Genomic DNA, 26,596 nt, shown 5'->3' on the forward strand with positions numbered 1-26,596 from the left:
AGCGTTTCATAGTGTATATTGTAGAGTTTGAGAGATGATTCCAATACATTTGCGAGATTCCAATATATTTTGATATCGTTCGAATGTCAAATGAAAAACTTATGTCCAAAATAAAATTAAAATGCAAAATCCTTATGGTGAAGCATGTTTGGTGTTTCTTCTCTTCCTCCATTGTTCTTGTGGGCATGTGTCTCCTCTCCTTCTACGAGAAAATGAAGATTGTCTCTATAGACACGCAACAATCTTTAGTATACTTTGTCTTCACTCACATGCTTTCTAAGAAATTTATCCTCTTGGTTCTATTTAATCCATTTTCATGTCACATCCACTTTTAAGTTTATTGTATATTTTTTGTTATGGCCAACCGGTCTCTCATATATTTTTTTCAAGAAGTATTAAAGAAGGCATTAAAGTTCAAGGATGCCTGCTGTCATGGGCCGAAACACAGAATCCAGCTCCAAAGCCGCTGCTAATTGGGGCTCTAAAATGGCAGAAATTGTCCACGACCCATCGCCCTTAGCACTGGGCCTCTGATTCAAGTAACTAACTCCTATTCTCTCTACAGTCGAGCCCACCGTCCCCAGAACTGGGCCTCCAAATCCAAAGTCCAATTCAGCAACTGGAAACCTCCGGCCCGACGACACAACCAGGGCCGGCCCACCAAGGCCCAATACATTCCTCGACAACATAAGCCCAGGCCTGTGACACTCGATCCAATCAATCAGGTCCAAGAAATGGGCTTCGTTCGTCGCCTTCGAAATCGCCTCGTGGACGACACTCGCAATCTCCGGTAGCGAATTACGCTTCAATTCCTCGACGCTCGCTTCTCCAAACGCGACCGACAAGACGTTTCCAATGTAATCCGACATGTAGTTTCGATCTCCCCCCAATCTGCTCCGCCCGTCCACTAACCACCCCATTTTGCATGTCGAATGCTCTGCTTCCATGGCGGAAACCATAATTCTCCAAACGTACGCAGAGAACGCTTCGATTTTCGTCCTCCTGACTCCGCCGGAGCTCGCCAGGCTCTGTAATCGATCAATGCTCGTCCGATCGACGTGATACAGCCTCTTGATTAGCTTCTTCAGTGTCGGAATGTTCATTATATCTTCCATGGTGCATTTCACCATCGTCTTGTCGAGATTCGGATGGTAAATCGGCGGCGAACGAGGAAGGATGTTTCTACGGTGGTCTGGTATGGTGGAGATCGGTTTTCCCCGAGCGATTTCCGACCAGGCGAGAAGGAATTTTCCAAATGCACTGGCGTCACCGAGCGCATGATCGAACGTGAACGTGATTGAAATTCCGCCGCAAGCGTAGCTCGTGATTTGAATCTGTAAAGCGAAATCTGGATTTACAGTGACGAGCTTGCCTTTCAGAGGATCGTCGAGGTCGTGAAAATTCAAGGCGTTCAATCGGAGATTAGCCTCTGCTTCTACAAACAGAGCACCGGAGTCATCGCAGATAATTTCGGGCTCGTTTGTGATGGAATTTGGGAGAATTTTACCGGCGAATGGATTGTAGTGATTTAGGGTTTCTGCGAGGGAGGTTTTGAGAGCCTCGAGGATGACGGCGGAGGCGTCCGTCGTCGGGCGGCGGTAGAAGTAGAAATATGTGATCGGAAAACGGCCGGAGAGGAGATCGAGATTTGAGAGATGCAAAATGCGCGGCTCCAGCGAGGGATTGGTGGGTTTGACGATTGATTTGTTGGTGAATTTGACTTGGAGTTTGGTGTGAAGTGGAGCATCGTTGTGATCTTCCATTGGAGGTTGAAGATGAATAGCAAATCTGGGAAGGGAAGATTTGGAGAGATGGGTATTTAAAGAAGGTTGTGCCGAATTAAATTTACCCCAATTGACTTAAGTTTTTGGGTGGAGGTTAATAAAAAGCTGCTATTTCATAGATTAATAATTATGGTAACTCTTACTTTTAGTTGGAAGGAGAGTTGACTCACCCACTAGTTGGTCGTTCGTGGCAATTTTTTGTTTGCCTTTCTACATAAAATGGTAGAATCCAATTACAAATGGCAAATTCCAAGTTCCAAATGGTTCTACTTTTATCAACGGTTAAAAACGCATCTATTTTTTATGTGAATTTGAATCTCTATCACAAATGTTGTATTAGAAAAACTCTCCGACTGTTTTTTTTAATTTACTAACAACTTGTTTCGTTTTAAATTTCTAAAAAGAGTTGTTTTGATCCATTTTTGCTTTTCAATCTCTTTTTTTTTATCACAATTTCAACACAAATATCATTTTCAATAAATTTCTTGAAGTAGGGTTGTTGATGCTATATTCCACCAAACACTGCAGGTCGGTCACATGCTAATCGGAATGAGCTGTCAATGTGTGACCTTCGAAATAGTAGGACCTACACAAAGAACAAAACTTCGACATCCAAGTTAGTGTGAGCACAAGTTGTAGCAAGTCATTCTCGGAGCAGAATATTATACATGAAATATTGGGGTGGAGTGTCTTTTTTATAAGCAAGTGGAGGACAAAGTCGTTGGACCCGTTCCGATCGATGGTTACGGCTGTCAGACCCTCAAGTCGGTTGTCGGACTTGAGGTCGAATTCCTTAGGTTGGTGGAGCTCATCCTCCTCAACTCGGTAGTCGATTAGGTGACATAGTTTTTTTTCCTTCTGGTAATCCCGAACAAAGCAGGAGTGTCTATGTGTCAATACTTAATTTTACCTCCAACAATCATCGTAACTTCGTATTAAATAGTTTTTATTGGATATAAAATTTTTGTTAGAATTCTAATAAAGACTAAAACAAACGCATTTTAAAACCACGCATTGGACACCAAAATAAATGTTTCTGAGGTGATCTAGGAAAAAACAGAAAAAAGTTTTAAAAAGTAAAATGACCAAAAGTGATAAAATCTTAAAGTATTTCCTTCAACTAGCTTTAAGTTTATTTATTTATTTGTCCAAAAAAAAGTTTATTTATTTATTTAAATTATATTTTAATTTCTAAACTTTTATGTTTACTCGGTTGAGAATTGAATTTCTAAATATTACAATTTATCACGAACTTTACACAATAATAATAATAATAAAATACCATGAACTTTCTCTACATGACTCAATAGATAGAATCCTAACTTGATTGTTATTTATTTGACTGAGTAAATATGGTAGGAGCATATTACATTGTGAAGGAATAAAGTGATGACTCAAAATAAGGTGGAAATACACAAATATTTAAGCACACGGGTCAAATCAAGATTGAGTGCTTTAGAGTCGTCTTGATTTGACTAAAAGTGTTTGAATATCTTTGATCCATATAAAAAATATACGACTGTGAGTAATATAAACAAAAACTAACAATCTTATTTTGTAATCATGTCAACTCAAATAAATTACATTTTATTCTTCTAAAATATATCTCAATCAACTTATTTAAAAAGATAGAATAATTTAATCTTAGATCTGGAACTTCACGATGAAAATTTAATCCCAAAATCAGCCATCTCTATAAACAAAAAGTACATTTTTGTATGATCAAATAGAAGGTTTACGATGGAAAAAAACCTGTATTTTCTAATCAAACTTGGGCATGTTTCATTCTCTTGAAAGCTATAATTCAAATTGGGAATTTGCCCTTTTTTTCCACCATTGCACGCGCAATTGAAAGGTTGGAAATTTTCTTGAGGGAAGATGATTATTAGAAGTTGTGGATGAAGATCCTTTTATCTTTGTGTTCCCTTTTTGGTGGTCAAAATTTTGTGTCATGGCAAAATTGAAACAAGAGATAGGGTTTGGATGGTCATGATCTTTTTTTATCACTAGTGCAAATCCTTGTTGATGTGAAGCATATATTTAGAATATGGTTCAATATTTTCAATCTTGTCGGAGAGTTAACAACTACAACGAAATTAGGTTTTGTTGTCCACAATCCATTTGTGTTTAATTGTGTTGCGTTATTATGAACTCTAAGACTATTGTAGTGTGATCAAATCACTCTAATTTAGTTTGGTTCAATTGTGTAAGAGAGAAAATTTGTAAATGATTGAACTGTTAAATGAATTGGAGTATAGTATTATTAGTCTGCATTGGAAAGTAGAATATATATCAGAAGATCTTGACTCGAAACATAGGTTACATACAGTGATTAGGAAAGACTTCTTGCTTATAAAGAGAAAAGAAAGAGAACTTGAATTTTGGTATTAAAAAAAGACATATTTTACATAATATGAGATTCTCATGTAAAAAAATACAACGATGAAATGAATAATAAACCAAATGACTTTATCTTCTTACGAAAGTTGCAATATATAGTTTCCACTACTTGTATTTTAATCTTGAACATAGTTTAATTGGTTAATTAAGACGTATACACTCAATAAAAAAAAATTGAAAGTTCAAATCCGCATCCCTACTGTCTTGAACCTAAAATAAAAAATAAAATAAAATAACTTGAAATTATTCTAATTGACTTTTGTGGTTCAATCCATAGGCTCCAGTAATAACTATGGTAAGCCGATTAAAATGATATATTTTTGAAAATTCAACTAAAAATGTGGAACTAGCCCTTACGTGAGTTGGGTTCATTTCAATATTGAAGGTCCAGTTCGGTTCATTCGGTCCAGCCCATTTCAATCTTTTTGGGCCCATAATGGGCTTTTTCCATACGCTTGCGGTAGCACGATGCAATTGCAAGCCTTTTTTTCGTTTTTTTTCCCTTTAGAATGATGCAAGCCAATATTCTAACACAGAAATGAGAGTAAAAATAAAAATATATGTAATATGTGCTATAAAATTAATTTAAAACATTGCATTTATTAAGAAGTGATTGCAAAAGTACTTTTTTTTTTTAATAAAAATGGTATATTTTGTATAAATTTTTTATAGTTCAACAATTTTAGAGTGGAGGATCGAACCATCCATCTTTGAAATAGTAATTTGTGATTTATCTATTTAAACTATCTTCGAATTAATTATATAAATCTATTATCAATCACTTGACAATTACAATCGGCTACTTTGTGACTTTTCATTCATTTACATTAATAATAATTGAGAATAATTTCTGTCAAAATAATAATAATAATTGAGCTTAATAATTACAAAAATCAAAGCAATTATTTTTGTAGATTGTTGTTTTTGTGAAACTTGTAGACAAAAATTTTGCAACAAAATTATAGATATCAAAGATATATATAAATATTTGGACTTCACACAAGTTTCTTTTAATCACACATACAATTATTTTTTGCAAAATTTCTAGATAAAAATTAAGATCATTATAGAAACAAATAATTGAGTTTTTTTTTTCTTTCTTTTTTTTTAACTACTCTAGTGATATTTATAGATGACTGTTGAAATGTGGTTTAAGCAAATCTAAAAGGAAAAAAAAAAAGTTGAAAAGGACTTGAAGAAATTATGGATAGTGATTTATGAAGTTTTGAACGATTGACAGGAACTTCAAATTATTGTTATATTATTCAAATTTCAAAGGAGAGATTTCTCATCCACCAAAATTGAGATAAGGATTATCTTAAAATTTTTCAGCCACTTTATGTTGCAATTGATAAGCATTGGACCATCCATTATTATAAAATATATGTACATGTAATTATGTGAGGGGATATGTGTCATTTTTTTGGTTTTGATTGATTTCAATTGCCCAGAAAAAAAAACATTTTCCTTCTGTTCATGGATCTTTGCATTTATGCTAAAGAAACGAAACTAAAACAGTATCAATAATTTCATAAACTTTTAGAGTTTGATATATTTATCAAACACATGTTTCTTTAAAATGAAAGTAGAAAAGCGAATGGTTTGTCAAGTAACGTTTTCGTTTATTATTAATTAGGAATAAATAAAAAATAACATCATGTAATATTTCTTTTTTCTCATTTATCATCTACCTCTAATTTCTCGTCGGGATTGAATATGCAATTTTGATGCCATGTTGGGAATTCATTTTTATTTCTTTAAATAATATTAGGAGCTAAATAAGTGGTGACTTTTTCTATATCAAGGGATGTGTCAGGGCCAAAAGTAAAGATGACCGAATGGAATGGCGTAAATTTTTTATAATTATACTATTCAAAAGAATCAACACAATATCAAGGGATGTTGACAAAAATATACAATTCATGTATTTCATTTGCGATATCCATCAGATTTTAAAATTCTCAATTTTCTTTCAAACGAGCATTTTTGTAACAATTAGATTGGTGGGAAATACTCGATTTTAATTCAATAATTAATAATTTTTAGCTATATTATTTTGCATGTGTAATAGGCTTTTTCTAGTGAACTTTGGTGGTGTATCATGCATCGAGATTTCTGGAGGTTAAATAATAATTATTGTGATACTGGAAAATTTTCTTTTTTTTATCAAACTTTACCCACAAATTAGAGAGAATTAATTATTGTCTTAAATTTTTGCATGCAAAAATGCAGCTTGCCTGGGGCCTTCACCACCACATTTTGTTAGTCTTTCCGGTCTGGTCATTGCCCTTATAAAAGGCGATGGCAAATAAATATTCTGGTCATTGCCATTTTTAATTATTTTTAAAAATATTGTTTTTAAGATTGATGCATGATTTGTAAACAATTATATCTTATTGTTCTTCTTGTGAACAATTTTTGAATCATTTGTTGTTAAAGAAAAAGGAAAGGTAAATTGTTAGAAGGCGATTTAAGCGTTTCATACATGATATGTCTATCAGCGGCTCTGTTGACGGCCCCTAATGAGAACAACCGCCCTTGGTTCTCTGCCCTTAACCGACAAAAGTTCTTCCTCGTCCACTATCCTAAAATATACCCTCAGAAAAGGTAAACTTATTATTATTATTATTATTTATTATTTTCATTATTTTATGTTCTTTCCTGGCATGGTAGATGGACGTGGCTGTGGTTCTGGTTTAAACAAATCGCGACTCCAAATACAGAGGCCACTATCTCCGACCATCCTCCCAGCAAATTTTTGGAGATACCAAATTAAATCAAACACTCACTAATGTCTTAATAGAACAAAATAATCAAAGAACCAAGAGACCACTGTCAGCCATGCTTTCCCATCATTTTGGAATAATCAATTTGCCTATTTAATGCAACAATTTTGAGTTGAAATCTGGCCTTTGTCCGGATGGTTCAAGAAAAGCCCTTCAGGGGCAATCCACAGAAGATCCAAACAACTATTTAAAAATGTTTTTAGATGTTTGTGGTACTGTTAAGATCAAGGGGAAAACTGACGATGCTATTCGCTTACGTCTTTTAATTTCCTTTTTCTTTGCAACCCAATAGTGTTAATTCTTAGTAGGGGATGGTTCAAGCGTTTCTCACAAAAATTTTCCCACCTGCCAAGACAACTCAACGTAGAAAAGAGATTGGATCATTCAGGCAATATGATTATGAGCAATTATTTGAGGCCTAGGAGAGGTACAAGGAGCTTTTGAGGAAATGTCCACAACATGGTTATCCGGATTGACTACAAATTCAAATGTTTTACAAGGGACTAAATGGACAAACAAGAACTATGCTGGATGCTGCAGTTGGAGGCACTTTACTCTCCAAAACACTAGAGAATGCCTATATCTTACTAGAGGATATGTCATCCAATAGCTTTCAATAGCCTAGTGAAAGATCGAATGCCAAAAGAACCGTTGGAATCTATGAAATTGATGAGGTAAGTTCCTTGAAAGCTCAAGTTCAAACTCTAACAACTGCTGTGTCTAAACTTTTAGGTCTAGGAGCTTCTCATTCAAATGAATTGGTGGCAACAGAAAATGAGTATTCCTATTATGAGGAGCCAACCATCGAGCAAGCTCAATATGTCAATAAGAGAAAATTTTGGCTACAAAAAAAATCATGCTCAAAACTAAATGCCGACACACTATCATCTATGATTGAGGAATCATGAATTTTTCTTTTGCTAACAACATTGCAACTTCTACCGGGCTTTACATCTCAGCCAGCTGAAAAGAAATCATCTCTTGAGGATTTACTTGGGGCTTTTATCAATGAGTCTAGGAGTCGAGCCAATCGAATTGAAAATCAGGTAGAAAATATGGAAGTTAAGTTAGAAGGAAGTACAATTGTCATCAAGACTATGGAGATACAAATAGGGCAAATAACTTCCACCTTGAAGACTATGCAAATAGGGAAATTCCCAACTGACACTGAAATCAACCCACGAGAGCATTGCAAAGCTGTCACTTTGAGAAGCAGAAAGGAGCTCCAGGAGCCTAAACATAAACAAATTGAAGAACCAATCGGTACAACTAAGGAAGAGGGAAATAAGGAGGACGTTGTGAAGGAGACCACTCCTACACTTAAAGGCTACCGGGCCTACTAGTTCTATCACTTCTAACTAGTCCTTATAACTATTTATCTTATCCTCAACATTTTCAAAAGAAAAAAAAAAACTGATTCTCAATTTGCAAAGTTTTCATAATATTTTTTTAAAAACTTCACATTAATATTCCTCTTGTAGATGCGCTGGAACAAATGTCAAATCATGTGAGGTTTAGGAAGGACATTATGACTAGAAAAAGGAAGCTTGAGGCTTATGAAATAGTGAGCCTGCTGAAGGGTGCAGTGAAATCCTTTAGAGAAAGCTACCACAAAAATTAAAAGATCCAGGGAGTTTTACTATTCTTTGTACTATTGGTAGTTCTTCATTTGATAAAACTTTATGTGATCTTGGTGCCAGTATTAACTTGATGTCTCTTTAGGAAACTTGGTCTTGGAGAGGTGCAACGAACTACAATATCTTTGCAACTAGCTGATAGATCTATCACGTATCTTAGGGGTGTTATTTGAAGATGTTCTACTCAAAGTTGACAAATTTATTTTCCTTGCAGATTTTGTAGTCTTGGACATAGAAGAAGATTTAGAGATTCCCATAATTTTGGGACGACCTTTCCTTGCTACTGGTCGTGCTATGATAGATGTGCATTTGGGTGAGTTGACTTTGCGAGTGAATGATGAGGAAGCTGTGTTTGACATATCTCGATCTATGAAATATCCTAAGGAGGTTAGTACATGTCATAGGATAGATATAGTTGATACAACTGTGGCTGAAATTAGAGTTTTTGTGTCATTTTTGGATCCCCTTGAAAAATGCATGCTTGGTTCAGATATTGAGAAATTAGGGGAATTAGATCATGAGGTTTCTTTCTATAATGATGTTTTGAATCAATTACTCATATTTCATGCTAAGGATGTTAGAGTTGATGTGATGGAGCTCAATGAAAAAATTGATGAACCGCTCCTAAACTTGAGTTGAAACAATTACCTACTCATCTTTGGTATGCTTTTCTTAGTGAGTCTTCTACTTTTTCTGTCATTATATCTGCTTCTTTGAGTCCGGTAGAAGAGAAAAAATGGTTGAGAATTTTGCTCACCCATAAATTTGCATAAGGGTGGTCTATTGCTGATATAAAAGGTATTAGTCCTTCGATAGTCATGCATAAAATTTTAATGTCCAACACTTATCGACCATCAATTGAGCATCAAAATCGATTAAATCCAACCAGGATACGGTAAAAGCTTACATTTTGAAACTCCTTGAAGCAGATTATTTATGTAAAAACATAATTCAGAATTCAGGAGCCCAAAAGGTTATGAATGAGAAATCACACTACACATGCTGGAATGGTAATTAAACCCAAAAACTTTATAAATTGATTTGTAGGGGAATTAATAGTAATACAACTATGTATCAACTATCAACTACTATCATTTATAATATGTCGCGTGACGGCTTAATTTATTATTTTATTTAGTGATTTTTTTTTCCTCTTTCCGAGGACTGCAGTAAGAGTTTGGTGTTGCAGTAATAGCATTTTATTTAGCATTTGAACTTTTTCTACCTATAACTCACATGGGAGGTTAGTTGTTTATTTTATGGCATCAGAAAATGTTTGAAAATTTTTAAGGTCCATTGTTATATTATCATTTTTTTTCCTGTTTTTTATATATAAAAAAGATTGTGTTTTAACAATTGTTAATTATTTCTTGTTCTTTCTTTTTTATTTATTGAAAAAAAAAGTAAAAAATATATTTAATATTCAGGACTTGTTTATTGTTCTCTAAAATTTTAAATTAAAAAGTAAAAATTTCATATGAAAATAATTTTTTCAAAATATATATATATATATATATATATATATATATTCTGCACTGTATAAGTAAAAAGTGATAAAATCACGTTTTGTCTATATTTTGAAAAAATTAAATTGAAAAACAATAATAACAAAGAGATTTAATTTGGTTGTTTTCAAAATAGTGAGAAACGATAAATCTAAACAATTACAAAATACTTTATTTCCTAAAAATAAAAATGTTACTATACAAACTCTTAATTTCTGAGTTATTTTATGACGGCCAACAAGTAAAAAGTTGGGCACTTTGGATCCAACTGTCTAGCTAGATCAACATCACCACCGTCCAACTCATGTGAAAGGAAAAAGATGCCTTGTCTTTTCCTCTTCCCACCATCATTTTTTTTTCATTAAAAAAATTTGTTTTAATTGAGTGTACCCAAATAATTTTTTCCATTTTAATTTTATCATGAAATATATATCCCTTTTTCTATAATTTGGAATGAATTTTTGTTCCTAATGGAAGAATTTTTCGTGTTTAGGTTGAATCCCATGTTCCACTCTTAATATATTGTCTATTAATTCATCTTGAAATATATATCCGGTTAAATTTTCTTCTTAATGGAAGAAATTTTCGAATGTAGGTTGAATTTACATGTCTACTTTTAATATATTATCTATTTAATCTTGGAATGTTCCATGCCTTTCTATAGTTTTAGTGAATTTTTCTTCCCTAATTGGAAGATTTTTTTTTCGAGCTTAGGCTTAATTACATGTTCTATTTTAAATATAGTGGCTCGTTAATGTCGAATTTTTAAAAAGTTTTAATTGTATCTTTAAATCTCAGTTATATTTATTGTTTTGTCTACGTTTTTTTAAGTAGAACATGTGAGGTGAAGGATCGAACTCACAATCTCTTAATTTGATATACACGTTAATTACCATTGAACTATGCTCGCATTCTAACAATAGTTTTGTATATGTTGTTATCATAAGTTGAAAAAATGTCATGTTTAATCAAATATTGATTAAGAGTGAGGAAAAATAATGGGTGGTTTATAAGTAAGAAACTAACATTTCTATCGGCGCCTTTCTATGCAGAGATTTGACTAACAGTAGCCGACTCAATAGTACGATGATACTCATTGCTTGTCCGTAAATTGGATTTTAGTTCAATTGAAAAACAAAAAAAAGCAAAAAAAAAAAGAGAGAGAGAGAGAGAGAGATGGATTTTGTGCTAATCATATAAACTGAGGAGTTTTATTTTTGTAATTCCACGTTTAACTTCTCACAAATTTTGATCAAATTGTGTAGATGATGATGAAACTTTAAAAAATATATAGACGAAATTGAAATTAACGTTAGAATAATAAAAGAACCTAAAATTTTAATTTAAACCTTTAAATATTTTAATTTTATGTTAAAATAAGGAACAATTTAGAAAATGAGAGAAAAAAAAGAAAGACAAAATAAGAGTGATTTGAATGGAATAAAATTATCGTAATTAAATCTTACTAATTTTTTTGGACAATTATCAACTTATACAAGCAATGATTAAATAACTCATTTACAATTGGTGCATGCACTCACAAGTGTGATAAGGACTTGCATTTTCCACACATTTATGGATGTTAGTGCTATACAACTATAGCCCATAACTTATCTTCAATGCACCTTTTCCCTTGGCCATGAGAGAAAAAAAAAAAAACTTCATTTTTTTTTAAATTTCAGATAGGATTTAATCAATATGATCATATTTTAAGAAGCTTATAATGAATGATGCTATAGTTATTATGGAATATATTTCAATAATATAGCTAGTGTACAAATATATATAGTTATTTTTAATATAGTCATTTTTTATAGATCTATTGATTAAGAGAGATCTAGTTTAATCTACTTCGTCTTATTTTTAATACTAGAATTAGTATTTAAAATATTTTCTGGTAAAAAAGTAATTTTTATCCTATCATTAGCTTTGCACTGATTTTGATTATGAACTTTTAATTTTATAAATGGTAGAATTAAATAGATTGACCGTATAAATAAAAATTAAATTTGTTCATGAAAAATAACTCATAAATCTCACAAAATAATCAACCAACAAAATACCCAAAATCCAATTTATATATATATATATATATATATATATATATATATTTGTCCAAACCCAATGATGAAAATACTTTTACTTATCTTAAACTCAAGACAAAAATATCATACTAAAAATACGGAAATATCAAAACTTTACTATAAAACATCAATCACAATAATAGAAAAATAAATTTTCATAGAAATAGCTTGATTCATTTATACAACTAAATACAATTTTTTATTTTTATTTGAAAAGCTCAACTATTTTTCACTTACTAATTAATTTTCAACAACTATATTAACGTGCATTATGAAAACTCAATCAAACCTTACAAAATAAATGAAGAAAATGCACAATTTTGTTTGATTACATCCACAAGATTGAAAATAATACGATAATTTATTAGTGTAATTTCAATAATTCATAATCACATGAAAGAAAATGTTGCATGCATGTGGTTTTGCCAACCAAAACTGTTTCAATTAAGTAGCTAGTGATTGCCCAACTACTAATTGATTGATTCAAAAAATTTAGTGATAAAAAAAAAGGGAATTGTTTTTCTTTAGAGGTGAAAAAGAAGAAGCATCCCTAGACTTTTGCCTACCACCAAAGTCTTTTTTTGAACCTTATCCCACACATGACAAACATTAATTAGTCTGAAGGAATTCATCAACAACTTTAATATCTCTATCCTCGAGTATTTATATTAAAAAACAAAAAAACAAAAAAGAAAGAAAAATAAAATGAAAAGAAAGAGGTTGTTTGAGAATTGTTTCCAAAATTCAATTTATTTTTTATTTTTATTTTTTGGAATTTGTTATTTTTAAAGACCTTGATCAGAGTGTTTTATAAAGGTTGAGATTAATTCTGTACTTGAAAATCACTATTCGTGAATTTATGATTTAGAATAAAGTACAATATTTTCATTTCTTTGAAAAGATAAGTCATTGTCCTCGTCTATGAAACAAATTAAAAAAAATATTGGTTATTGAAGCATATTTTAAAAAAACAAAGTGTGTTAAAGAAAATATATAAAAATACTAAACACACCGCAATTTATAAATTAATTCAAGCTTGCGTTCGTTACATTGTGGTTTAGGATGAGTGTGAGATGATTTTTTTGAATGATAAAAAAATATTTCTGGTAAAACAGAAGTATTTTTTTTCCACAGTTTTCGCAAGTGTAATCTACAGGGAGAGGTTATATTATCCATTGCACCGATCACCATTTAGTAGTTTAAACAATATTTTTGAAATTTCTAAACGCGTTTAAAATCACTTTAAATAAAACTTCTCAATTTGTTCTTCTATCTCAATAATTTTTTTCACTAAGAAAATACTAATATCTCGCGTAGTCATTTTTTATGTGTGATATCATATGAGGAGAGTTATTAAATTTAGATGGACATATCGACATTTCCACCCTAATATTTTTTACATGTTCATGAGTTTGACACCGACATGAAAGCTGAATCGACAATTTAAAAAAATTGACAAAATATTACTAATATATATGCACATATTACTAATATTAATAATTTAAAACTTATTTTAAAAAATGAAATGTATATTAGTTAATTTAAATGTTGTATTTTTTTAATTTTTCTAAAACTATTAATTGATGGCGACATTTTATCTATATTTTCATAAAATTAAGATCTAGCTCAGTCCCTTATTCAAACTCATATAATATTTATAAGAAATATTCGTAGTTTTTTTTATATATACCTTAGATTGGATTTAGACTTTGACCTATAAAAGAAATTACTACAACAATACTCAGGTTAATTAAAAGGTTAATATGCAATTAAAAGATTCTGACAATCCAATAAGACAAGAAGGCGGCCATGTTACTAACAATGTCGGTGGGCTACATGTCCTAATCGGTCACTGTCCATACGACCAAAAGTAGGAACTTTCTTCAATCATCATCCACCACCCTTTTTTTATTCATATAAATATATTATAATTTTCAAATTTTTATATATAGAATATTATTTTTTAAAATAATAAAAAGACTTGCCTTTTGACTTCCTCTCACGTACCCACTGGCTTGGCTATATTTAATATTTTACAATTCTCATCGTATTATAAGTTATTCTTAATTGTGAAACAGGACCTACCTATTTATAGCCATTTTTGACCTGTTTACATGCCAACAAAAAGAATTAATAAAAGTGTATATAAATATTCCTTACTTTTAAAACTTTATCATCTCAATTCATGAGTGTGATAATCTAAGAAATTTTAATTAGTTTGAAGTATTTATTACTGGTTAAAATCTTTCTATTTTTACTTATTTCTTTGTTATAAATAAAGTAGAAATCATATCATTTGAGATCTAAAAGCCCAAAAATTTATAACATGTCAAAATACAATGAAGATATTCATATGGAAAGCATCACATGTTATCTAGCATGAGATAAATTTTCTTTTAAATAATAAGTAAATAATCTCAATTTTGGTATTAGTTTCAATTTTACTTGGTAGGCATATAGATTTGATGGATTTAACTAATTTTTAATCTTGTACCTGTGATTTTCGTTTTACTACATCGACAAATTGGTTTTGATATTGATTTTAATAAAAAGTTGAGTTAAATTGATACACGTAGTACATAATATTTCCATTCAATGCATGGTAAAGTTTAAAAGTAAATATTTAAATATATCATTATGTAAATTCCAAAGATCAAAACAAAATATTATTACCAATAAGAACTAAAAGTAATATATATGAAAAAATATTTATTTATGATTTAAATACTATTCTAATTTCTATATTTTAGTTTTGTCTATTTTTTGTGTAAATCAAATTAAGTGGACAAAACATTATTGAAAACCCTTTATTTATTTTTGGAAAATACAACATTAAAAAAAATTGGAAAGGGGGCGGGTGGGGGAGCAAAAAAATGACGCGTTTATTGGACAACAGCTTTTCGGAGTTGATGGGAACCAGACGTAGCGGCAAGAATTGTCTGCGGCGGATGACCACAATAAAAGCTTCCAGATGCTCTGTGGGCCCCACTTCACCCGATAACCGATTCACCGTCAATCACTTTCCTTCATTCATCATGCATCGCCGCCGTCCAATTCCATCTCCGCCAATCACGACCATCCGTCCCTGTGCACTGTTATGCACCTGATCAGTTCCCTTTTTTCTTATATGATCCACAATGATGGAGAATCATATTTAAGATATCTATAGTTAAATTTAAAGTTAAGTTAAAACACCATTTTTCTTGCTGTACTTTTTTTATTTATTTTATTCTATGTATTTTTAACATATGTATTTTAATTTCTATATTTTAAAATTTGATTTATTTTAGTTTTTGTATTTTCTAAAGGTTGATTTTGATTCACGTAATTTTAAAAAATTACTATTTTTAAAATTTTAACAAAATTTATATGCAAAATATAAATTATTTAATGTAAAACTATGATTACATTTTGAGAAATATATTGAGTGTAGTATTACGTTGAAATTATGATAGAAAAATTAGATTATAAATAAAATTAAATGACCAAAATGGTCACCTTTAAAAAATACATGGACAAAACGGACCATTTTGAAAGTAGGGAGAGTAAAATAAACCAAAGTTGAAAGTACATGGACCAAAATGAACATTTTAAAATACATGGATCCAAATGAGCCAAAATGAAAGTTTTTCCATTTACTTTGATAATTAAAGGTCTATTTGAATAAATATTTTCATTTACATGGAGAGAGTTACATATGAAATTTTATAAGGAATTAAAAATTTTAAACTAAATAATCAATTAAAAAAATAACAATAAAATACTAAAATAAATTTTTATGTAATTTTAAGAAAGTAACATAGAACATTTAAGAATTGAAAGACTAAAACGTAATATTGAAAATTCTGGTAACCAACCTAAAATAAGTGTTAAAGTTTAATGATAAATTTGGAAACAAACTTGCTAGTCAATCCTACTAGCCTAGCACAACCAATTTCTTATAGCGAATTTTTTAAAGTTAGCTCTTAGTTTTAATAATAATAAAATGCTTCCTGTTTATTTTTTATGGCTTGATCTTTGAATTGGATAGGATTTTTTGTTTTTTTTTTAAATAAAGCATATGTTATTTGTTGTATAAATTATAGTGAGATCCACCTATTAATTAAACTATATGAAAAGTAAAATAATAGACAAACTGCATTTATTTAGTTGATTCATATAAGTTAAAATTTTATAGTTGGAAAGAAAAGTTAATTTGCAATTGGAATTAGATTCAATTTCCAATCACTTTGATGATTTGAAAAGGGGAACGACCTTTCAAAAAGTAAAAGGAAAAAATAAAAACTTCCGTTGGAATGATTGTAAATTCGGGGAAGGGCAAAACTTTGATAATAGATTATTGTTAATAATTACCCGAATAAATAAAAATTAAATTATACCCAAAAATAACTTTGAAATCTTAACAAATAAAATAAAAAAAAATATTAATAACTCCCTGAATTCTCCATCATTTTTTTAAAACAATATACTAGATAATCTTTAACTCAAAATTGTATATTTGCTTACGGAAATAAATTCTTATTTATAGAAGAGAGGCAGTAGATTCCAACTTTGATCTGTTAAATCGTTTATGAAATCAATGAGGTAGATGATTGCATAGGATACATCTCAACGTCAGTCTTTCTATAAGTTTAGTGGTCTTCCGAGATATTTATAATTATTCTAGTAGAGCTTAATATATAGTTTGATCATTGCATATTTTTGAAGTAGCTAGAGAAAAGTTACCTTTGATCTTTCCTCATCGTACTATGTATTAGGTCGTATTATGTCCTCCAACAGTATATTAAAAATAAGTTGGGATATAGATAAACCAAGGTTTTAAATGTCGATGTCGATGTCGATGTCTCAATTTTATGGAAATATCGATGGAAATATATGTAGAAGTTAGAAAAATATAAAACATCGTAAAAAATATTTAAATGAAACGAATAAACATTTTTCTATTTTTAAATTAGTTAAAAACAATTAATCTTAATATTATGTATATATTAGGGACATTTTGTTAATATTTTTTATATTTTGTCTACTATGATGAAAATGTCGATTTATCCCTCATGTCGATCTCGAATCTATGAAAATATGGATATGTCGATAAAAATGACGACGTATTGACCGATATTTAAAACCATGGGATGAACATTATTTATTAAAATTAAGAAAAAAAGAATTTATGCTTCATCAATGTCTACTTTAAATTTAATCAAGAAAATGACAGGTGTCGCTAGCGGATAGAGTTCTACGGTGGGCATCCATCCACCGAATAATTTCTCTTAGTCTCTCTTTTCACTCGCACGTTCCACCTACATTTAAGCCGGACGTTGGAGGGGGAGCGCGTGGAGCCGACAACGACAAGATTCGTGTCAGCTGTTACACGGGTCGGGTCGGACCCTCCAACAAACGGCCACGGTCATACCCTGCGAAATCTTTATTTTATTTTATTTATTGAATTTTAGACAAATTTCTTTTCGAGCCTATTTCGGCTTGGAATGAGTGTCGGTTCTCGGGTTCGACGCTCAGAATCCGGAGGGCAAAGGCTGAGTTTTCGCAGTCTAATGTCTAATAATCAATTAATCAGTCATTAACCTCTCCGTGATCTCTATATAACCCCACATTTTAATCACCAGAAGCAGCTCAGCGCCTTGGCCCCCATTTTTCCATTAACGACTGAAGAAGATCCTTCAGAAGAAAGAAAATAAAGCATTTGATTCGCCACATCTGACTTTTCAGCTTCACTTTCTGTTGAGGTATTTTTTTTAGGAAACTTTTCCTCTTCTGCTCTCTTTTTCTTTTTTCCCTTGATAAATGCAGGTGGGTTCTTATTTCGAATCAGTTTTTTTTTTCATTCGCTCGTGGGTTTTCTTTCTTGGGTCTCTTTTTTCCTTCTTGGTTAAGCTATTTTCCATTACAGATTGTGTAAAAGTTTATTGTGTATGATGTTTATTTAATCTCTTAGAACATCATTAACAGCCTGCTGAGTTCTCTTCTTTATTCTCTTCCTCTGTTCTTGGTTTGTACAGTGTGCTGATTTTGAATTTTGTTGTTGTTGTTGTTTGTTGTTCTTTTAGTGCATTTGGGTTGCTTGGTAATTAAGCAAACAAGATGAATCCATTTTTGGATTCTCCTTTTCACCTAAAAAATGGCATCATATTTGTTAGTTTACACTATTTGAAAAGAAACGTTTGATGGTAACTGTTATGCCTGCATGTTTTTTCGTGATGTTTGATTTTGTATTTGAATGGCTTTTGGTTATTATCTCTTCAGGAAGAAGATGGCCGGTGAAAACTTTGGTTTAGGGCTATTTCTGATAGCATCTCTACAGTTTTTCCTTAGAGGACAGTGTATTAATGTGGGGATTACTTATGTTCAAGAAGCTGGTGCCAAGGGAGCTGGTAAGAAACTCGGGAAATTCGAGTGACTCGAGTATCCGATTTACTGATTAGAATCAAGTGTCTTGTTTTGAGTTTGCTTTTAGTTTCATTGAGAAAATCTTGAGGATATTTCGTGGACTGTGCAGTTTGTTTGGATGGAAGTCCTCCTGCTTATCACTTCAGTGACGGGGTTGGCGCTGGGATCGACAATTGGTTGATTCAACTCGAGGTTTGTTCGTTTTTCTTAGATATGGAGTAATGAGGTCTGTTGTAGAAGTGACATGAATTGGATCAGTAGGCCAAATTGGAAGGAACAGTAGAAACTTTATTCAAGATTTTCTGTACAATGAAACATAACACAACATTTCAATTTTCTGTTGCTGAGTTTAGAGATTGAACATTGAATGAAGCTATAATGAGCTTTTAAACTTTGAATCCGTTGTAAAATACATTCTGAATGATACTACTGTGTAATAGTTATTGCTTATTTCAACTCCATTTCAATTTTAGGGAGGAGGATGGTGCAACAATGTCACGACTTGCCTCCAGCGCAGAGACACTCGTTTAGGTTCATCGCGGAAAATGGTCACCGAGCTTGCATTCTCGGGTATTTTGAGCAATAAACAAAAGTTCAATCCAGGTATGGCCTCATCTGAACGATTTGATTCTATTTGTTAACTTTTAATGTATGTAGTTTAGGGATTAACTGATAAAAGATACTTGTATGCCATAGATTTTTACAACTGGAACAGAATCAAGGTTCGATACTGCGATGGATCTTCTTTTACCGGAGACGTAGAAGCTGTCGATCCTGTAAGTCACAATGGTTTTGAGATTAGAAAGTTTAGATTCTTTTACTGATCAATATGGTGAGAATGAACCAATCCACCCCTCATTGGCGTTTCTGAAAAAAAGAAGTGATACCTTGGATCAGGCTACCAATCTGCATTTCAGAGGAGCGAGAGTTTTTCGTGCCATCATCGATAACCTACTCGCCAAAGGAATGAAAAATGCGAAAAACGTACGAACTGAGAACTTTCTTCTTCATTACTACACATCATAATCCGTATAAATGCCCCTTTTGACATGGATCTGGATGTTGCTAATACAGGCTATTCTCTCGGGTTGCTCTGCGGGCGGATTAAGTTCCATTCTGCATTGTGATAACTTCAAATCTCTACTTCCTTCTACTACTAAAGTAAAGTGCCTCTCAGATGCAGGGTTTTTTATCAACGTGTATGCTCGAATCATGTGTTTTATCTCGGCTTTTCTTCGTTCTGGTCGATTGATTTTTCCTTTGTGCAATCTAATGTTATAATTTTCTTGATACCAGGAAGGACGTCTCTGGAGCACAGCATATCCAAGACTTTTACAGTGATGTAGTTGCCACACATGTATGCTCCTCTCGACTTTTACATGGATATCGATACGTCTTAGTTTATATTTAATTGTTATCTTTGACGCGCATGATCAATCTTTTTACCAAAAAGAATTGGGATTTTCTTTTGGGATTCTAAATTTATTAATATCAGCTTTGGTTTCCTTTCTCAAAACTTTTCAGGCCTCTGCTAAGAATTTGCCTATATCATGCACTTCCAAAATGAAACCCGAGATGGTAAGTTTACGATTGAGGAAAAAAGTCATGTTTCTGTTTTCGTTTCTTCTCGAGAACTTTCTTTTGAAATCCCGGGCAATATATCTGCAGTGTTTCTTTCCCCAAAATGTGGTTCAGCTCATTCAGACTCCAATCTTTCTTGTAAATGCAGCTTATGATTCATGGCAGGTTAGTAACTTTTATAGCTCAAAAGATCATTAGAAATCAATACTTCCCAAATTATAGCCCATCTAGAACATGTAAAGAACCCGACTTTTACCGCTCGATCGCTTTCTGAATTGTCATGTTACTGAAATCATCCAGATAAAGAACATTCTGGCACCTGGTGTTGCCGATCCACACGGTACTTGGCACGACTGCAAGCTCGACATAAAAAACTGCTCGCCTATTCAACTTCGAGTCATGCAAGGTGAACTGCCTAAAAGACTATTCCCGCAAAATCGAACTCTGAAGTCTTCGAACCATTTCGAAAATGTGCTTATTCTAATCTTTGTGGTTTTGGTTCAGGGTTCAGGGTACAGTTTTTAAGTGCATTGAATGGCCTTGGAAACTCTTTATCAAGAGGACTGTTCATAGATTCTTGCTATGCTCATTGCCAAACTGAAATGCAGGAGACATGGTTACGAGATGACTCTCCCGTGCTCAGTAAGACGGTAAGCAGCAGTTATCAGTCAATCGATGTTGAAAATTCGTTACTACCGCAAACATAAATGTCGTTAGCGTTCTCTTTGAAGTACTAACTTTCTTCCGTTCTTGAATTCACATATGTTGCAGACCATTGCAAAGGCAGTTGGAGACTGGTTTTTCGACAGGAGTCCGTTCCAGAAGATTGACTGCCCTTACCCTTGCAACCCGACATGCCACAACCGCATTTTTGAAGCGAAAGACAACCTAGAATGAGGGGGTTATTTCCTCATTACGTTATAGCTCATAATAGAGAAAATATAGTTTGATTGTGATTTATAAGAAAATATAGATCAGGAAATCGTCATTCATCCAAGTGCTCGGAAATAAGAACGAAGGCCATCGCTGCACCAAACTCGGGTCATCGGTGTGTCTTCTTCCATTGTTTGAGCTAGCTAGAGCTTAGCATTGTCTTATTATTGAAAATTAAACATGGTTCCATTCAATGTGGATTTCTATTCTATGGAAATCAATATCACCTGATATAGTGATATTTTCTCTTCTTGTTTGAGCTTTTAATATCACCTGATATACTTCAAAAACAAAAATTAATTGGGAGCTATATGCCAAGAACATGAACGACATTTTTGTCGACTAGAAATTTTAAAAATTTGAAGTTGCGGTAGAGATTATTAACATGGAAGTAGGGCTGGGTTGGAATTTATCAGAACTAAAAATTCGATTCGGTTCACGAATTAGATAAATTTTTGGTCGATTCAACCCAAATCGAACCGAACATTTTATATATATATATATATATATATAAAATTAAAAACTAGGGTTTTATTTTAACTTTCTCTCTCCCCCTTTATGCCGTGCTTCCCTTTCCCTTCTCTCCATCACACTCAATCTCATCTCCTCTGCTCACCTCCCTCAATCTCACTCATCTTTCCTTTTGTCGAATGCTGTAATTTTCAAGTGCTTTCTCTCTTTTGATTTTATATTGGTTTTTTCCATTTTTTTTATTCTCCAAAATCAATCTCTTAACCCACAAATTTTAGTGGGATTTTCACGCTTCTTTTCTGTTTTTCCATTGAATTTCAATCCTTGCTTCCACATTTTTCCCCTCCTTGGCTTAGTCCTCTGGGTGCTTTTATTTTCCCTCTTACGGCTCTCTTGTTGGAACCGATGACCCAATCTGAAAATCGTAGGGTTGGGTTGGGTATCAACATCGGTTCGTTCGGGTTGGTAAAAAAATCCATTAACCCGAATTTTCTGGTTGGAAGGATGGAGTGCAAAAATAAAGCTTAGTATAGAGATTTAAAATTGTTACTAATGATTAATTTGAATTCCCACGTCATGCTAGTTAAAAAAAGAAGAGAAAAAGAAATATCATGAGATTTTCATTTGAAATCATTACAAGCCTTGGACAAACAGATCAAATTGATAAATAGTCGATTAAGATAAATTGTATCGATTTTGGTAGCTAGATTTCATTTTAGTTGATTTTATCAAAGTCTTTTTTGTTTTTTTGTTTGTTTGTTTTTTTCTTTAACAAAAGTTATTTTCTTGTTTTTGTTTTAACAAAGTTCACTTAAATGGACCAATTAAGCATCAATTCAAATTCTATCATTAAGACCATTCAAATTAGTCCATTTATAATTCTAATATTAATTATAGAGATTAAATAGGTGGATCCAATATAATTAAATGGATAAGACATGGATTAAGTTTTTTGTTTTTGTTTTATTTTTTTTCACTCCACCTCCGACATTACATTACATGAACTTCAAAATTGAAAACTGAATAGGCGCAGTACCAGAGCATAAATTTATAATTCAAACCACCAAGAAAATCTGAAGCCATCCCGGGAAAATTGTCTTAAGACCATTTACGACTTACGAGATTTCTGCCGAGCTCACTGGTTCATTTCCATGGAAGCTGAAGCTTAGAAGCCCGTTAGGTTTCCCTTAACATGGATTGGGCATTTGCCCATAAAGCTTGGGACAAGTGGGCTTCCGCCAGCATCGGCACCTTCGGTAACCGACGCCAAACGCTAATTTTAATTTTGTATCGACTCATAATCGGTTTGCTCAGATACGATTTCTATCTATGTTTGTTTGTTGTAGGTCAGCCATTGAAAGCTGCTATGTTGATTAATTATGATCCAACCGGACCTTCCCGCTTGCTTTCAACCATGTAAGCCGCCTTCATTTCTCGCTTTGAATTTGCCCATAAATTGCAATTTTTAATGTTCGTTATTGTATAGGGTTCTTCGCGATTGATTTAGTATACATTTCATTTTGTGATCTTTTCTTTTACTGGGATTAAACGATTTCCAAACTCGATTAGCATATTGCGTAGTGAATTGTTATTAATCAAGTAGTTTATCTTTCCCTAATTTGTACTCATTATGCAAGTTCCTCTCGCGTAGGATTTCCTCCCCTTGATCTCGGCATCTGTCAAAAAGAAAAAAATTAAGTGTTTTATTATCAAACATCGATGTTTGAACATGGAGCTGGAGCAGTAGAATTGCTCCTACTGTTTTACACATCCCCATTGAATCCATTGCTTTGTTTAAAGTATTTTAATCTTCTGGGTGGTAATTAGGAGTTAAATTATCTCAGTTTTTTTCCTAGTCCCATCTCTATTTTAGAAACATGAACCCTTTGGGGTCTTCTCTGTGTATTCGTTTTCATTTTGAATTGTTCTGGAAGCGCTAAGAGCTTGTTTTGTGCTTGTCCTTCAGTGCAGAACAAGAAGGAATCTTGATCAATCCCATAGAACTGAATCAGTTTATCGATTTCATCAAACGTGACAAACCCCAAACAGAGAGTTTCAGCATTGGTTCAAATCAGTGTAAGTGCTCTTATAAGCAGCAAAGTTTGAAAGGAAAAAAATTTGAGGCTAAATCGAATTGTTTGCTTCGCTATAATGTGATTTTTGTCATGTAACCATTTCTGACTTAGCTGATTTATTTTCTTAAATGAAAATTATATAGGGAATTCCTTTTAGCTGTTTGTTTGTTCATTTACACAATGTCCCTCCTTTCCTTGATCTGGTGTTGGTGCTAAAACTCCATGGTTTCACCCTACATTAATATGTGCATTAAGTGAGAGTTCGAAGGAATTTTATTCATCTTTGAAAAAGGAATATATATTCTTTTAGATAAAAGTAAGTATATAAATAATAGTATCTTAAAAGTTAGGCAGGATAAGGTCTTCTCTTTTGAGCTAAAAGTTTAAAGGAACAGCAAAAGGATGAAAAAGGGGAAAAAGAAACTTTCCAGTGAGCATACTCACAGAAGAATAATGCTTATGAAAGAGTCTAGAGATAAAACAGTAGCCAGAAACCAAGAACATCAGAACATTTCTGATATCATCTAGGCTTTTCTATGTTTACCTTAAAGTTAGGATGGCTTCTTCTAGCAGAATTGAATCAAAGCACTTTTAGCTTTCTTACACAACTCGTGATCGAAAAGAAACTACATTACAAAAATTGGCAATTTAGCCTTTGCTTATCTGCAATTCATGCCGTATTATTTACAATCTATATTTATATGTAGTTCAGGGTTAATTCATACTGAATCTGATGTTGATGGAATTTCGTTACAGACATAATGACATCGGTTCATGAGAATTGGTTTTGTGCAAGGTGCATGAACACTATAAAGCATGCTGGTGAAGGTGTTGTTATTGTGCAAACAGCAGCATTTATCTTGGTTGCTATGTAAGTATGGTTTACTGCTAAAAGTTTCTATACTTTTGGCCACTTCTCCAGCTGTTTTAAGGATTGCTTGCATCAGTAGAGTATCGGTAAAATTCGGGCAGAGGATTCTTGTTTACACTTACATTTTTCCTTAATCTTGATAGGTATGATGGTTCCATTGCAGCAGCATCTCGCGCTATGGCAGCAGCTGATCAGTTATCTTGGCAATTAGGCAGGAAAAATCTTTAGTTTCCTTGGAAGTAAACCTTGTATGAATGACAAATATATCTGATAGAAAAGGAATGACAAATCCCTTGACTCATTATCTTGCTGATGTATAAGTGTAGCTGTTTCTTCCATGTTTAATTACATCTGCCCGAGCTCTTCCTACCGCAAGTTGACCGATGAAGAAAATGCAAATGTTTTTCATCAATCAACTTTTGACCATGGTTTTAACCGTTACATGACCGTAGAACTGTTTTATAATACCAATAGGAGTGTTATCGGGGCGGGAAAGGGGATGAGTGTGGGTGACTAAATATCTTATGTTCTGTATATTATCTATTATGCTAAGCAGGAAGGTCGAAGGAAATTAGGTTGAAAATCCTTCTACAGAGGTGTTATGGTTGCAATGTCTTGATGAATTGGTTATTAGAAGCTAGTCCCTGAGGAGCAGTCCGGTTGGCAAGAGCTTAGGATCTTTTAGTTATAGTTTAGAGTCTCAAATTCGAACTTTCTGGTGAACTTAATATCAAAATCTTTGATGTCTCTCGGGTCCGAATTTGAGGCGGGCGTGAGTGCACTTGGGTATGGGGGAGCAAAGCTCCGACTTCCAATTATAAAAATAAAAAAGAGAAAAAAAAGATGGTACGAAGCTTGATGCTCAAGATATGTATTTACTAACACTTACAAATTTGCTCTTTATTCTGTACAGTATCCATTTTTTGTTAAGAGGATAAGTACGTAAAAGTCTCCTAAGTGAAAATATTAATAATTTAAAACCTTTGCTGTCCCTTAAAATGGACCATGGACATGGAGTGAGCTAAACTTTCTTGAAGATTAGTAGTATTCTATGAACCTAATGTAAGACGTGAACAAATTTGTAGAAGCAGATACTTCTAAGTTTCATGCTGGGTTGATATTAGTCCTTCATTTTGTCTCTGTAGATCGAGAAAGAGGACTCGGTGAGAAGATGATTGTAACATGAGAGAAGCAAGAAGGTCAACTCTTTTAAGTAGCAACAAGAAATTTTGTCATACAATGCAGTTTTTTTTTCTTTCTGGGAACGTCGTACAATGTAGTTGTTAATGTTTGAGCAATAAAAATGATGGTTAATGGAAATATACCTTTTCCAAATCTAAATAAGAGGCAATCATTTCTTTATAGTTTAGTTCAGTGCTAACTGACACATATCTCTGGCCAATAGATTATGAGTTTGAATCTCTTTGACTCTACATGTTGAGCTAAAAAATGAATAAAAAAAATTTATATAGATTAAGGAGTCATTCTTCCTCCTTTTAAAAGATGGTTATCCTAGGTCTAACTTGAAGAACATTTTTTTTTCTTTATGATATAAGATTGCTCTCAAAAGTCAGATTTCCTTTCTTTATATGAAGAAATTTCTCTTCTTTTATTGACTTTTATTTAGAATAAAGATAGATGAAGGAAAACATTGACTATGTAGCATCCATGTAACATTGTGCATGCGAGCTACGAGGGTATTTTGAAAAACTTTTTTAAATACTGTTTAGATCTCTATATTTTCGATTTTGGTTTAGCTTGGTTTCACATTGTCTATTTTGATCCTTATACTTTCAAACTTTTGTTCATTTTAGTCTCTGTACTTTCAAAAAGTCCATTTTAATCGATATGCTTTTAAAAAATGACTATTTTTGTAGATATTTGCAAAATTTTAACACAATGGAAATCTTATAATACAAATTTATGACTATATTTTAAGAAATTTAGTGAGTGAATTGTCATGTTAAAATTGTGACTAAAAGAAATGAGATAAAATGAAAATGAAGGGACCATAATACTCATTTTTTAAAACACATAAAGTAAAACAGACGTGTTTCGAACCAA

The 26,596-nt window shown here is 32.4% G+C and overlaps 3 protein-coding genes and 1 non-coding gene across 8 annotated transcripts; 2 read left to right on the forward strand and 2 right to left on the reverse strand.

The window, feature by feature from the left end:
* Positions 1-54: 54 nt before the first annotated feature.
* LOC111008304 (HXXXD-type acyl-transferase family protein) lies at positions 55-1,817 on the reverse strand. The gene has a single exon (XM_022280960.2). The coding sequence runs from the start codon at positions 1,761-1,763 to the stop codon at positions 408-410; it is 1,356 nt and encodes a 451-aa protein (XP_022136652.1). The 5' UTR covers positions 1,764-1,817; the 3' UTR covers positions 55-407.
* Positions 1,818-7,329: 5,512 nt separating this feature from the next.
* LOC148208460 (small nucleolar RNA R71) lies at positions 7,330-7,436 on the reverse strand. The gene has a single exon (XR_015788568.1). It is a non-coding gene; the product is annotated as a small nucleolar RNA R71 (small nucleolar RNA).
* A 10,270-nt stretch (positions 7,437-17,706) lies between these two features.
* On the forward strand, positions 17,707-21,367 carry LOC111008290 (pectin acetylesterase 8). 4 transcript variants are annotated; one of them, XM_022280938.2, is made up of 13 exons: positions 17,707-17,940; positions 18,458-18,585; positions 18,711-18,793; positions 19,075-19,204; positions 19,298-19,377; positions 19,499-19,585; positions 19,676-19,800; positions 19,898-19,958; positions 20,126-20,179; positions 20,270-20,347; positions 20,483-20,588; positions 20,687-20,832; positions 20,954-21,367. In XM_022280938.2, exons 2-13 carry the CDS (start codon positions 18,465-18,467, stop codon positions 21,077-21,079), a joined length of 1,197 nt encoding a protein of 398 aa, XP_022136630.2. In that variant the 5' UTR covers positions 17,707-17,940; positions 18,458-18,464; the 3' UTR covers positions 21,080-21,367. The 4 variants fall into 4 exon arrangements, with proteins under 4 accessions (XP_022136630.2, XP_087974935.1, XP_022136629.2 ...); XM_088118809.1 differs by lacking the exon at positions 17,707-17,940 and adding an exon at positions 17,983-18,004; XM_022280937.2 differs by lacking the exon at positions 17,707-17,940 and adding an exon at positions 18,020-18,063.
* Positions 21,368-22,565: 1,198 nt separating this feature from the next.
* Positions 22,566-24,845, forward strand: LOC111008291 (Profilin family protein). 2 transcript variants are annotated; one of them, XM_088118810.1, is made up of 5 exons: positions 22,566-22,842; positions 22,938-23,002; positions 23,553-23,662; positions 24,418-24,532; positions 24,676-24,845. In XM_088118810.1, the coding sequence occupies exons 2-5, from the start codon at positions 22,953-22,955 to the stop codon at positions 24,758-24,760; spliced, it is 360 nt and encodes a 119-aa protein (XP_087974936.1). In that variant the 5' UTR covers positions 22,566-22,842; positions 22,938-22,952; the 3' UTR covers positions 24,761-24,845. The 2 variants fall into 2 exon arrangements, with proteins under 2 accessions (XP_087974936.1, XP_022136632.1); XM_022280940.2 differs by having other exon boundaries at positions 22,569-22,842; positions 22,933-23,002.
* Positions 24,846-26,596: the final 1,751 nt, after the last annotated feature.

This window comes from Momordica charantia, assembly GCF_013281855.1.
Source record: "Momordica charantia cultivar OHB3-1 chromosome 10 unlocalized genomic scaffold, Mcharantia_2.0 BLBB01000010.1, whole genome shotgun sequence".
NCBI classification, from domain to species: domain Eukaryota; kingdom Viridiplantae; phylum Streptophyta; class Magnoliopsida; order Cucurbitales; family Cucurbitaceae; genus Momordica; species Momordica charantia.